Source organism: Tachysurus fulvidraco, chromosome 13 (assembly GCF_022655615.1).
Source record: "Tachysurus fulvidraco isolate hzauxx_2018 chromosome 13, HZAU_PFXX_2.0, whole genome shotgun sequence".
Taxonomy (NCBI): domain Eukaryota; kingdom Metazoa; phylum Chordata; class Actinopteri; order Siluriformes; family Bagridae; genus Tachysurus; species Tachysurus fulvidraco.
Window position 1 is genome coordinate 16,648,602 of NC_062530.1, and position 14,648 is coordinate 16,663,249.

Genomic DNA, 14,648 nt, shown 5'->3' on the forward strand with positions numbered 1-14,648 from the left:
CCGAAAGCCTGACTGTCTCAGCATGAATGTCTGTGTTTCTCTCTCACCTCTGCCTGGGTGGAGCAGGGTGTTATCCACCTCCCCCAGTGACTATGTCAGTGAGGACAGAGGTCGCTCTGTGCATCAGCTCCAATCCAGCAATCTAGCAGCAAGGTGCTAATCCACTGACTGGAGAGGACAGTACTCCAATCTATTTACAACCCAGACAATACATGTGTAAAGCTTTATTTTTAGTAAGCGCAACTTAATTGCTTAGAGTGGCTAAAAATTCCAACCAGACAGCGTAGTGGAATTTGAATATAACTAAGGTGTCACATGTTTTTTTTCAGACTCAACTTGCTAACCTTTTGACCTTTGGCTTATCACATTCAGACACACATCAGACCACATATCATTCGGCTGAGATGATAAGGATTGGAACTCATGAAGACGATGAAGACGATATATTGGATCTACATGCAGCATGTACGATAAAATTCACACTTCGAACATAATTTATTAATTAAATTATATGTTGAATTTTAGAAAAGGATTGGTGTTGATTCATGAAAGCTCTGGACACTCAAAGCAGAGATGGGAATCAAACCTCCAACCCAAAAGGTGCAAGGCAAACAAGCTAAACACCAATCCACTCTGTTCCCTATTATGTGTTTATATATTAATGAAAAATATAAGGCCTCTTGTATAACATTTAGGCAAATACCATTATACATTCATCACTGTCTGTTTATTTCTATTAACACATGCATTTATGAAGCTTCATTCTGTGAGGAAAAACAGATTTTAATATTTAATCTTATTTATATGGTTCTCATTTTTAAGGTTGATGGCACCACTGATGTTTCAGGTTCTGGAAAGTAAAGAGTAAAGCTGATGATGCAGGCACTGCGATGTGCTATTCACAAATTATATCCACAGATGGTTGAAGTTGTGAACTTTGGGAAAAATACTGAATACTTTCAGATTTGCCTTTCACACTCATTGTGCCAGGAAAAACAGGTAGAGATCCAGCCAGTGTCTTCAGTTGATGTGAACATAATGTTGGCCCTGAGATGGACTTTCCTGTTTATATTAATACAACTTGCCTGAAATTCAGATGTTTTCCCTGTTCTTGTAGTGGTGTCAATCCGCACCTCCAAAATAGAATAAAGATGCTCCTGAAACAGAATAACAGATCAACTCATCAAAATGCAGAACATTTACTGGAAGAGAGCTGAGGTAGTAGACATTAATTATCATAAACAAGAAACAAAAGCTTCTGTGTAGGACTCAGAAAACAGGTGAAGCTGGATATTGGATGTAACCAAGACCTGATTTCTCTCTTTTTTTTTTAATTTGAGAAAAGATGTCATAGTGTGCCCGCTCACTCAGGTGTGGAGCGGCCACTTCAGGGGCGGCAGCCATCTTGGCTATGGCACTTCCAGATTGATACCATTTTATACTCCGTCATGCTATTTAAAGGTGGGGTGCACTATGTTTGAGAAATGCTTCAGAAAACTGAGTCGGGCTGACTAACAAAACAAACGTGTAACCAATGAGCATAAAGGGGCATGTCTTCTCAATATGCTGTGGAGAGAGTGTTCAGTGCACATGTCTGACCTTAGCAGAAAGGGGCATGTCTTCTTAATATGTGGCAGAGAGAGTGTTCAGTGCGCATGTGTGATATTAGCCGAAATTGATTGAAATACTGACATGGCGGATACCTGCCGTTACCTCTGCCTCGAGTTCTAGGTGTTGAACGTCGTCTTCCGCGTGAAATGAAGCTGAACATTTCACGGTACAACACACTACAGTACTACAAAAACACATTGAGTTCATTTATTGTTAAAAATATCCCCTCGGGCAGCTGCACCAGCAGGTTCCACCATAATGTTGCCTGGGTTGCGTATGTATGTGTGGGGCGGAGCTATCAAAACAGGGGTGACACCCATTTGGGTTAGGGTCGTGTTTGTTTTAGTGATTTCAAATGTCAACAATGCATTTCAAACATCGTGCACACCCCCTCACCAGATTATCTCCTCATGTTATCGTTGCTTCCGCTCTTGCATGTCTGTTACCACTTTAAGTATCACTTTTATTTTTATGGATTACCATTTTGGATTTTGGCCGGATGTGTTCAGGTTGTAGATAACCCTTTTTGTTCTCTTTGTTTTTTTGGGATTATCTCTTTCTACGTTTGTCAGCCAGAGACCTTTTTTGAATTACCACTCGTTCATTCTGGATATCAGTCCTACATTGGATTAATGTTTTTGGGGTTTTTTTGCTTCCGTGGACTAGAGACTTTGTTGGATTATTCATTTGTTTTCTTGGATATTTGTACTATTTCCTGGTCTCACTATACTGGATTTTTCTGTCAGGCCAGTTATTTCTGTGGAGTACTGTGACCCTAAGAAGTACGGTTCACTGTGACCCTGCATTGACTATCAGGCGCTTAATGCCATAACTATCAAGAACCGTTACCCGCTGCCTCTTATGTCTTAGGCCTTTGAGCTGCTTAAGGGGGCCACTATCTTCTCCAAACTTGATCTCTGGAATGCCCATCATCTGGTGCGCATCAGGAACGGTGATGGGTGGAAGACTGCTTTTAACACTCCCACTGGTCCCTATGAATACCTGGTCATGCTGTTCGGCCTCACTAATGCCCCGGCGGTATTCCAGGCACTGGTAAACGATGTGCTGCGGGAGATGCTGAACCAGTACGTCTTTGTTTATATTGATGATATACTCATATTTTCCCGCCCTCAAGAGGAACATCAAGTGCATGTCCGTACCGTGCTGCAACGCTTGCTGAAAAAGTATTTGTTTGTGAAGGCTGAGAAGTGCGGGTTTCATGTCACCCAGACCACCTTCCTGGAGCTTGTCCTTCAGTAGGCAGCATTCAGATGGATCCGGCTTATATTACGGCAGTCAAGGAGTGGTCGCATCCTAGGTCGTGCAAGGAACTTAGGGTTTGCCAACTTTTACCGGAGGTTTATACGGGGCTTCAGTGCGGTAGCCACCTCAATTCATTGGCTCACCTACACACTTCAGACCTTTACCTGGAACTCTGAGGCCGAGCTGGCTTTTAATAGGCTCAAGGAACTCTTGACCTCTGCCCCCATATTGACACTACCTGATCCAGCCCTCCAGTTTATTGTTGAAGTGGATGCTTCTAATCAAGGAGTAGGAGCTGTTCTCTCTCAGAGGTCATCCAAGGACTATCGGGTGCACCCATGTGCCTTCTTCTCTCGCCTTCTCACCCTGGCAGAACGGAACTATGCCATTGGGGACCAGGAGCTTCTGGCTATGAAACTTGCCCATGAGGAGTGGTGTCACTGGTTGGTAGGTAGTGAACGCACGCCAAGCTCACTGGGGTTTCTTCTAGATGCTTTCTCACGCTTACACTCCCCAGAAGAAGAAGGATTTAGCACGGAAAACATTCTTCCCACATCATTGACCATTTGGTTCCTTCAACTGGACATCAAGAGGAGGGTCCATCAGGCCACATCTGGGCAAGCCAATCCCAGCAGACAGACTTTTCGTCCCTAACAGTCTACGCTCCCAGGTTCTCGAGGGGTGTCATTGCTCGCCTTTGTTTTGTCACCCCGGTGTGTCCTGCACCTTGGCGACCATTCAGCAGCGTTTCTGTTGGCCCACCCTCCACTGGGATGTCCGCCAGTTGTGGGGGCATGCACTGCCTGTTCCCAACACAAGAGTTCTCATTCTCCATCGTCCGCTTCCTGTCCCTCGACGACTGTTGTCTCACATTGCCTTTGATTTTATTACTGTATTACCCCGCTCAGGTGGCCAGACTTCCATCCTCTCTGTAATGGATTGGTTCTCTAAGATGGTGCACTTTATATCTTTGCCCAATCTCCCTACAGCCAAGGAGACTTGGTCTGCTTCCAGGACAAGTGGAAATTGGCATATTTTTTCACTGAAAAACGAAACAGCTGTGTCTGCCTAATTTGCTGAGATTGTGGCTGTTTTCAAGGAATTCAATATCAAGAAGCACTACCAGATGAAACATGCTAATTTCAACAAGCTAACTGTGAACAAACATCATGAAAAAATAAAGCAGTATCACCCGTCACATGCAGGCAAGTTATTTGTTTAGCCATCTGAGGTGAATAAATTTCTAAAATCTCATTGATTTTATTTTTTGTGATGATCAAAACCACAGTTTTAAGTTAAGTTAATATGCACTTTTTCATCTTTATAATCTGTGTGTCATTCATTTTGTTTTTGAAAAGTGAAAGCCTTTTGCAATAAAACAAATCATTAAGTAGTTCATTTGCATTTAATATTAATGTTTCAAAGAATGTCAGGCTGAATGTTCGGCCCCTACATATTTTCACCACACCAAATCTGGCACTCTTTGCAAAAAGTTTGGACACCCCTGCTCTACTGGATTTTTCTGTCAGGTCATTTATTTCTGTGGAGTACTGTAACTGTATTATCTTGTTGGGAGAGATTTTGTATGGACTGTTATTTGTCAATTTGATGGCTTTCCTGTTTAGTCCTGTGACTTTCTTTGTTGGATTATCCTTGCTTCTATTACCAAACACTGCTCTTGTCTTTTCAGTATTAAAACCAATTGTGATTGGGAGTTGTATGCATTCTGCATTTTCAGGTCCATTCCCCCCTTGCAGGCTGACAAAAGAAGTGTTCACTCACATTCTTTATATGTGTGTGTGATGTCAGAGGCCATAGAGGAGTGGATGTGTGTGTGTGTGTGTGTGTGTGTGTGTGTGTGTGTGTGTGTGTGTGTGTGTGTGTGTGTGTGTGTGTGTGTGTGTGTGTGTGTGTGTGTGTGTGTGTGTGTGTGTGTGTGTGTGTGTGTGTGTGTGTGTGTGTGTGTGTGTGTGTGTGTGTGTGTGTGTGTGTGTGTGTGTGTGTGCACTAACACAGAGAGAGAAAAAGGGAGAGATTGTGTCAGAGGGGTTGGCTCTGGTGCATTATATAAATGCAGGGTCCTGATGAAGGTATATGTATTAAAGGAAGGAAAAACTCCTCTAGGCTTTGCTGTGGAACTTTTCAGCAACAAGATTTTTGTCTGGAGTAATACGCAAATCTGACAATGACCAGTCACAAAGGTAAGAAACTTTTCTGATCATATGAATGAGAAGTCATGTCCTAAATAAAATTAAATTACTAATTGCCATATACTGTATGTGCTACATGAAAATAAAGTAGAAGTTTAAATCATTACTAAGGACATTTTTATCAAAATAGTGACTATAATATAAATACATTTTTTCTCTTCAAATGTAAACCATTCAAATGACTAAATTAGTCTGAAGTGTGTTAACACAACTAACACAAATTAGTATTTGTATTATTATCTGTTAAATAATGTTCATGAAGAGAACTGTCATTATCAGCTCTGTAGCCAAAACTTGTTATTGGACCCCTAGTGCCTAGCCTCTGTCTCAACCCCATTATAACTAAATGCTTCATAAAAAACATCTGCAAAATGAATCACAATCCCAGTGACGTAAACAGAGATGCATTAGATTTAGTTGTGGTCGCAATATATATGTTATTTCAGTTCAGTGGTATACATTGTTTATAGATGTATACTCCACCCTTTGTTTATGATAGACAGACATCCAAAATAAGAGAGTAATAGGTGTTGTTTCAAGCCCAGATGTAAGAATATTTGCTTGTAAAAGTTTTACTGTTCTCACAAAGGCCTGAAAATATGTGAAGTTTAAAGGCATTCAGAATATGATTTGGAAAAAGGATGGCTAATCTGTAGTCAAAATAATATTTGTTAAGGCTCCAAAAACACTGTCTTAAGACATTACACTAACACAGCCTTAGTTGCAGAGCAAATTTCACATTTTTACAATTTAAAAACAGAAAGAATAGAAAGATTGAAAACTGTGTAAAAATGTGTAAAGATTTTTGCACAAGGAAAACAAATCCATTATTTTCAAAAGAAACGAAGAATGCAATATTTTGCATATACAAAATATTAATGCTGTGTTAAAGGTTTTTGGAGGGTTTTTACTCATCTGGTTATTTTGAATAGCACATGGTAGTAAATCAATATTTTTGGTATATTTCCATGAAGCTCCTTGAAGGACACGGATCCTGTCCTGATACAATGATGTCTAAATGCCTAAATGTTACTCACACCTCTTACACCTACTTTTCTCTTCCAGTTGTCTTTCGTGATGTGAACCTGCAGTGCAAAGTGAATAACCGTGCCCATCACACAGAAGAAGTAGGCACAGATCAGCTGGTTGTGCGTCGAGGACAGCCCTTTTCTATAATCCTTCATTGTACAGATTCACCTCCACTGCCTCCAAACCAACAGCTCACTCTGGTCCTCAACCTGGGTCAGTAATAACTCCTAGTACACATAGTGTAGAGTTGCTGTACAGTACATGGACACAGAAGGGAGGAATGGGGTAAAGTTACATAATACTTCTTTTCAGCAGTGACTCATGATTATAGAAGTTGGTGGGGCAAGAAAGCATTAATAAAGACATAATCTCAAACAGAATGGAGTTAAGAGACTTTCAGAAATGACTTACAATTACAATCTAGTGATTTTTTTTTAGTTTAAACCCTGTAATATCCAATTGAGAACCAAACAACATTCAGTCCTCTAGCACAAAGTCTAGCAACTTGTTCTGAGCAGCATTTTAAGTAACTTTGTTGATTGCAGCAAATGTTTGCAAGGTTTCAGCAAAATTTGCAGCCTACAAAAAAAAAGGCTTGACCTCATAATGATAATTGTGGCACTGGAAAAGGGAGACATATTTTATATTTATATTTTACAAGCCACTGTGGTGCACACACATTTGTAATGTATGGAATTGATCCATTCCACAATCCCTGATCCCATTCTTAATCTTTGCAATTTATCTTATAATAAAAATGGCTCTGTATCATAGACATACTGTTTTATATTTTGCCTTGTAATTTTCATTAACCATAAAACCAGAGCTTGGCAGTTGGTAGAGCATTTTAAGCTAGCCTAAACTGTCTTGTCGGCTACTCCTTCTCCACTGTTAATGTTCATCACCCCAGTGGAGCTCGCTGCGATAATAATTCTATAGAACTAAATGAGATACTGAATATTCTGCCCTTATTATGCTCCTCTTGTAAAACCAGTATAGCATATTGATGGAACATTGACTTATTTCTGATGAAAAGCTACTTTTCCCCCTAGTAAATCTGGTAATCTCTCAAAAGAGGTAAATTGAGTTTTTAGCAGCACCATTGGTTCTTATTGGACTAATGATATTAATCCATAAATTTGGTGTAACATTTCTTAATAACCTTTACCTTTTAAAGAATGAACTAATCATTTGCAAGAACAGCAGTAATTTATTCATTAATGTAAGAAATACAATATCCAGTGTCAACCACTAAGGATTTTTTTTTATTATTCAATCCTAATTTTATTTAAATATTTAAAATCTTCAAGGACTTAGAATGTATTTGGCAAGGACTTGGCATAATACACATTTTTCTGTGTGTGTGTGTGTGTGTGTGTGTGTGTGTGTGTGTGTGTGTGTGTGTGTGTGTGTGTGTGTGTGTGTGTGCGCGCGCGCGCTGCAGGTGCACGGGGGGAGGTGGTGGTGAGGGTTTCAGGTTCAAGGGCAGCTCATGGTAAATGGTGGTTCAGTCAGCAGACAGCTCAGAGTGAGGTGTTGCTGAGGGTCCACAGCCCTGCTGATGCCCCTGTGGGTCAGTACAGCATTACTGTGCTCTTGCTCTCTTCTGAGGGACACATCCTAGAGCAGAGCTCCCCTCATTCCTTTTTCCTGCTTTTCAACCCCTGGTGTAAAGGTATGTAATATTTCTCCACCCTTTGACTCATACAACTATATCTTTTTTTAAACTTCTGCAAAGATTAATTGATTAAATAAAAGTTTGTTACAAATCAAATAAAATCACATTAGTGACTGTAGACTGTTTGGTTTATATGTAAATAAATAACTTTAATAGATCACTTTAATGGATATATTAACATTTATTGTGTGTGTGTGTGTGTGTGTGTGTGTGTGTGTGTGTGTGTGTGTGTGTGTGTGTGTGTGTGTGTGTGTGTGCGCGCACGCGTGTGTGTGTGTTTGTGTGTGTTTGGATTTGATTCTGCAGCCGACTCTGTGTATTTGCCTGATGAAGAGCTTTTGCAGGAGTACATCCTAAATGAGAATGGCATCCTGTACCAGGGCTCATGGGACCAAATCACCACTCTGCTTTGGAACTTTGGACAGGTAATACCTTTCAATATCAGCATGAGCCTCTTTAACAGTGTTTAAGAGTTTTATTCTCAGATATGGATTTTTAAACAAATAAAGGTTTATGTTGGGTAAGAAGTAAAAATTATTAATGTTCTAGTTCTCTGAAGCTGCTAGGTTAAATGAATAGGCCAAAGTTGTCACAGAGATACTGTCATGGGCTAGGAGAGCTGACAGGAAATGATGGATATATATTGGTGTTTTATACTGTTGGAATCTGTGGTCAGAATCAGCAGTTAGATGGTGGAGTGTGTGAATTGTAGCAGCTGTGTGCCAAAAGAGACACAGGGGGCTGGTCATCCTGGGCAGTCTTTCAGCCTGGATGTCATGCATTTCTGCTCAAGATGTGTGAGAATGTTTGCCTTACAAACAGGGGCCTGCCACCCCATTCTCAGGCTAGTAAAGACAGAAAGGGTAAGCAATTGTAAGCAAAATAAATATAACGAAAAAAGATAAAGGTATAGAAAAAATACCTTTGTTGGTGATCACAAATACTGCTTGATAAAAAACATTCTGGTTTCAGGCTTGTTAGTCCCACTACTGGTGCAATAGTAAAGTATTTGTCTTTTTAATTAAATCCTGGCAGTGCTGCGTTCATCCATGGCTGAGAGTCCAAACAATCTTAATTTAGCCTGCATTGTACAATGCACCTCATTGCCCAGTACCATTATACATATATTTATTTGTGTTTATATTGTGCTCCATATATCATATATGCATTTGATTTAAACACAAAGTGGGTGTGGGAAGTGCTAAAGATATATGAAGCCAGCCAACGGCATGCTTTCAAAATCTTGATCATGTGTCCAAAAAGGCAATATCTGTCTACTTCTAGATACATGAGCTCACAGAAGTCCACAATTGTTGCTGTGATTGATAGGAGAGGGCGAGTATGCCATCCCTTCCACTCAGGCAGCAAGGCCACAATTTCACTCTTGGCACCTGGCCACATGTGTGGCATTGTCAGGATTTCAAGTTTTTGACCTTTGAATGATAGGGCAAACACTATTATGTTGTATCAAATTGAAGCCTAATCCCATGATATAAACAAACTAGCCTGGATTTTAAAGCACCATGACCATGACCATTTCCATGAAGGAACGATTCATCATGCAATATTGCATGTTCATGGGTTTTGTTTGTAATGCAAGCTTCACTTGCTAATAAGTCGCAATCCTTTGTCCCGTGAAGAAAAAAGAAGAAAGAAAAAAAACAAAAACAAAAAACACCTCTGATTCAAAACAAAAACAATAGTGCACCCATATTCATATTGGGTCAGGACACATTATCTGTCATTAAGAAGAAAGATTTCAACAGTTTCACTTTTTTGCCAAAGTTGTGAACATGTGAATATTGTAACTATTGTGTTCTGCCTGTCTAGTTTGAAAACAGTGTGATGGACATCTGCTTTGATATCCTGGATAACTCCCCTGCTGCCTTGAAGAACTCTGAGATGGATATCACTAAAAGAGCAGACCCTGTTTATGTTAGTAGGACAATTACTGCAATGGTAAGGCGATGGTCTGGGTATCCCAAACATTTCACTCAATTTTAATAATCTACTGCTCCTTCATACAGTCTGACAATATACTTATAAATAGAGATGTAACTGTGGATGAAACTATTACTGTTAACTACAATTTGAACAGATTATACATACATATTTATACATACATATAATACATTGTTCCTGATCATAAATGACACTGTGTGCCAAAATATTTGACAGTATCACTGCCAAAAGTTAAACGGGTCAAATGCATCTGTTTGTCAGGTGAATTCAAACGATGACCGTGGAGTGATATTTGGGCGCTGGGATGGTGAGTACAGCGATGGCGTTGCCCCTACACGGTGGACTGGCAGTGTTCCCATCCTGAGACGCTGGAGTGAAGGAGGGGCTCAGAGGGTGCGTTATGGCCAGTGTTGGGTTTTCTCTGCTGTAGCCTGCACAAGTAAGTAAAAATTTAAAAATATCTAAACATAAGAAGAGGTTATCTAACAGTGTATATTGTTAATTTATAGTCGTGGTGTTTTTGCTTATTTTATAACACTTTCATGTTGTTGAACTCTATGTAATAAAAACTACTCTCAAACTCTTTTGCCTTTACAAATAGCTGAGTCAGAGAGATCTAATCAACATGTAAATCAATGGTTCTAATGTGTTTCTATCTTTTGAACTCTGCAGTTCTTCGTTGTTTGGGCATTCCAACTCGATGTGTCACAAACTTCACCTCAGCCCATGACACTGATGGTAACATCAATGTAGACTGCCTATTTAATGAGAAGCTGGAGAATGTATCTGAAGGCAGGAACGACATGATCTGGTAAAGCTCATGATTTGTTGTACTTTGAGTCCTTGCCATCTTAGATGATGTTTAAGTGTCTAAATATTTTTCTATTTGCTCAGGAATTACCATTGTTGGGTGGAGTCCTGGATGAGCAGAGAGGATCTCCCAGAAGGTTATGATGGATGGCAAGTACTTGACCCAACTCCACAGGAAAGAAGTGAAGGTAGGACTTAAATACAGTGTTCAAGAATTCACCTTTTTGATCTCAAGGCATTACAATGAGATAAAATGATTACATTTCTAAACATAATTGATTGTAATTTCATATCACATCTGTGCATTTGAAAACGTTTACAATCAAAATTCACTCCATTTGTGTTTTGTTTTTCTCTCGCTGTAGGTGTATACTGTTGTGGGCCATGCCCAGTGAAGGCAGTGAGAGAGGGTGAGGTGGGGATAAAATATGATGCACGGTTTGTCTTCTCTGAGGTGAACGCAGACGTGGTCTATTGGATTGTTCATCCAGATGGGGAGAGGACACGAGTGTCAGTGAACCATACAAATGTGGGAAGAAACATCAGCACTAAAAGTGTGTATGGAGACTACAGGGAAGACATCACTGCAAACTACAAATACCCTGAAGGTATTTTATTCCACTTACCTGTGATAAATCACTCTGCATTAAATAAGTCGCCTCTGCAAATGCTATATTTTGGTCATACATTCTTCTTCATCAGGCTCCATAATGGAGAGAAAGGTCTACGAAAAGGCTGGGAAGAAAGTGATGAAGCAAAATGGACAGGTAAATAGGCAAACTGGTAAACTGGAGCTGTCTATCAAGCATGCTCAGGCCATTCATGGAACAGACTTTGATGTAATTGTGGAGGTGCATAATGCTGGAAGAGAAGACACACCTGCTCAGCTCACGGTCACATCTAATGCTGTCACATACAACAGTCTCCATCTAGGAGAGTGCCAGAGGAAGACTGCCAACCTCACAGTGCCAGCACAGAAAGGTAGATAAAGTTAATCAGTTCTCAATCGTTCTCTAATAGAAATACAGGGTCTGTAGTGTACTGTTAATGCAAATAGTGTAATGAACGTAAAACTTGTCATTATCCTTCAGCTCATAAAGAAGTGATGAGGCTTCGGTACGAGCACTATGGAGCATGCGTTTCAGAGCATAACCTGATCAGAGTCACAGCACTCCTCCAAACCAGCAGCGAGCAAAATGTTATTCTACAAGAGGTCAATATCCTCTTAAAAATGCCCAAGCTTCATATCAAGGTACTGCACAAAGAACATGGCACTAATTCACTTTTGTAAATACTGACCTTCTACAGTGTTCTCATTCCCAGTGTAATGTTTCAGATGATTGGAGAAGCGTTGGTATCACGTAAGCTGACAGCACACATCTCCTTCACGAACCCTCTGCCTATCACTTTGACTAGAGGGGTGTTTACAGTGGAGGGGGCAGGGCTAACAGGAGCACAGGAGATCCAGGCTCCGTATGTATAGCTTCACCATCTCTGTTATACTTTTGGCATATATTTTTTTATATTTATTAACCAACCTAATTTATAGGAAGAATATAGTGTATCAAGTATGGATACTAAGTAGATTAGAACAAACAGAAAGTGAACTGGTGGCTACAAGCCATTAGCCCTTATAGTTTGCTTGCCATGTTTCACCACCGTGTTGTAAAAAACATATCCATAGTCCCTACAAATCAAATGGGCTGAATGTTTCAGGCTGAGAAAGCACAAATCAAGATGATAATCATCATAAGACCTCGACACATACCTGCCAACTACATACCAGCACAAACAATTACCAGCCTCTAATATGGGAAAAAAGTCCATAAAACAACACATCCTACTGGTTTTAAGTAAAATCGTTGGAGTAAATGTCCGTACATAACTACTGTATACCTGAAAGTATCAAAAAGTTTAACTGAAAAAAAAAGCTCCTGAACTCAAAACTGGTGTTTCAGAGCTGTTTATACCCATCCCTTAGTGTATGTACACTAATATGATATGTCCAAAAAAACAAAACAAAACAAAACAAAACAAAACAAAAAACAGTTTTAGTATTTAAATGTCTGTACAGGACTCTTCATGTTTCTTCAATTAAATAGTCTCTGCTGGAGGAATCTTGCTCTACAGCAGCAAGATGGCTTCTCTACATTTTTGCTGTGTGTCTTCACTTGGAATGTTACCTTTAACAACAGTTCCATGCTTGAGAGAAAAATGTTTGTTCATTTCTAAAAGACACATTTTAGAAGGAGTGTTTTACCAAATTTAGGGCTGGAATGCTGAAATTTTACTTTAGACTGATCAGGAATTTGATTCCATCTTACATTGTTTGGGCTTCTCTACCAGTAACAGTTATTAATAGTAAGCTACATATACGGCCAAAGGTACAGTAGGTGAATGCCTGACTATAACACCCATACTGTAATGTTGGCCTTCACCAAACTATTGCCACAAAGTTAGAAGCACATAATTTTCTAAAATGTCTTCATATGATGTAACATTAAGATTTCTATTCACTAAAGCTAAGGGTTATAGTCCAAACCATAACAGTGTCCATGTGCACAAAGCGAGGTCTATAAAGAAATGTGTTGCTAAGGCTGGTGAGAAAGAACACAAGTGGCCAGAACAAAGCACTGATTTTAGCCTCCAAGGACCAGGTCTTTTCATCTCTGTATGACAGTCGGGTTTCTATATACTTTTGGCCAAACTGTTTATCATTTTATTTACCATTCAAATGTGTCATATGGCTCCTTGTGATGACCCTCCAAAACTTTGCTACCATCTTAGCACAAACATGTATGGCTGAGCTCCAAAACCATATGGGATCTTGTCATCTTTCATATCATACTTGTTAAAGACAATAGATGATAGTAAAGGCAACAGTGAGAAATCCTGCAGCTCTCGGTAAACTTGCTTTTTTCCATATTTTGCTAGATTGCTAAGCTAAGTTTGTTTTGAATCAGAGGGCGTGCAATGCATCTTCAACACTATTAGAAAAGGTTCTGATTCCGGTGGAACTGCTATTTTGTTGAGAAACTAAAACGGTGTACAGCACAATCTACAGTAATTTGTGTCTGTGATGATCTAATCTATCTTTTCTGTACTTCACAGTGGCAATATTGGACCTGGGCAGGACGTTGTAGTAAAATTCACCTTTAAACCCATTCGAGCTGGCCTGAGAAAGCTGCTGGTTGACTTTGACTCTGATAGATTGAGAGACGTCAAGGGTGAAGCCATTATAATTGTTCAGAAGAAAAGATTTGACAATGCTTAAACAACTCAGACATACCATTTTAATTCAACTGAGGCATGAAATAAGATTAATCTTAATGTAGCTACAAGAGAACTTGTTGAGTTCTTAATATTATAATATCAATAGCATTTTTTCACTTATGCATACCCTGGCTTGGTAGCTTGAAAAATCTGTATATAATCACAATTCTTTGCCCTTTATGAATATAAGTCCTTGGTTAAATTAAAGCGAATTCATGCATGGAAATTAAAAATATGTATTAAACTAATGCAATAAGCAGAAGAAGACTAATTGACTTACTAATATAACTCAAACATAAACATTTATGACACATACACATTATTGATACAGCAACTTTTTTGTGTAATTATAATTTTGTGTAAAATGTATTCTATCTGTTGTTTGTGAGTAATGAGATATGAATAAACACTTGCACTTACACTTCCTCTCTTCCTCCTTCTCACATCTGTGGAAATTTCTGTTGGTTTTCCTGGTTTATGTTCAATATCAATAATCAATTATGGTCCATTATTAGGAAGTTTTTACCAATAGAACCAAATAAACCAACTAAATGTGATAGAAAATACTGCATACTGATGCAAACAAAAAATAATAACTGTATGAGGAGGATCTATAACAGCAGTCCCCTTCACAGACCATGCTGGCAATGCTACCATTTCTAGATCTGGGTTCTAGACCAGCCTCTATTAGGGTTTCCCCGGATTTCTGGTGGTAGGGATTAGTGTTACTTTGTGAGTTTTGGTTGGGTAGGGGTTATGTAAATCAAAAAAAAAAAAAAGGCTGGAAGACAAATGAAGGTTTTAGTGAGTGA

At 39.3% G+C, this 14,648-nt stretch overlaps 1 protein-coding gene and 1 long non-coding RNA gene across 2 annotated transcripts; one reads left to right on the forward strand and one right to left on the reverse strand.

The window, feature by feature from the left end:
* Positions 1 to 4,863: 4,863 nt before the first annotated feature.
* tgm2l (transglutaminase 2, like) lies at positions 4,864 to 14,249 on the forward strand. The gene is made up of 13 exons (XM_027161615.2): positions 4,864 to 5,075; positions 6,150 to 6,326; positions 7,558 to 7,788; positions 8,098 to 8,216; positions 9,622 to 9,750; positions 10,015 to 10,192; positions 10,426 to 10,564; positions 10,648 to 10,751; positions 10,929 to 11,171; positions 11,266 to 11,544; positions 11,655 to 11,815; positions 11,900 to 12,036; positions 13,675 to 14,249. Exons 1-13 carry the CDS (start codon positions 5,060 to 5,062, stop codon positions 13,835 to 13,837), a joined length of 2,076 nt encoding a protein of 691 aa, XP_027017416.2. The 5' UTR covers positions 4,864 to 5,059; the 3' UTR covers positions 13,838 to 14,249.
* On the reverse strand, positions 9,776 to 11,323 carry LOC125146160. The gene is made up of 2 exons (XR_007144633.1): positions 11,190 to 11,323; positions 9,776 to 10,184 (listed from the first exon to the last, which is right to left on the reverse strand). It is a non-coding gene; the product is annotated as an uncharacterized LOC125146160 (long non-coding RNA).
* Positions 14,250 to 14,648: the final 399 nt, after the last annotated feature.

Coding starts and splice junctions, on each gene's coding strand:
- tgm2l (XM_027161615.2), top strand. Junction 11,545..11,654: donor CACAGTGCCAGCACAGAAAG/GTAGATAAAGTT, acceptor ATTATCCTTCAG/CTCATAAAGAAGTGATGAGG. Junction 12,037..13,674: donor GCACAGGAGATCCAGGCTCC/GTATGTATAGCT, acceptor TGTACTTCACAG/TGGCAATATTGGACCTGGGC.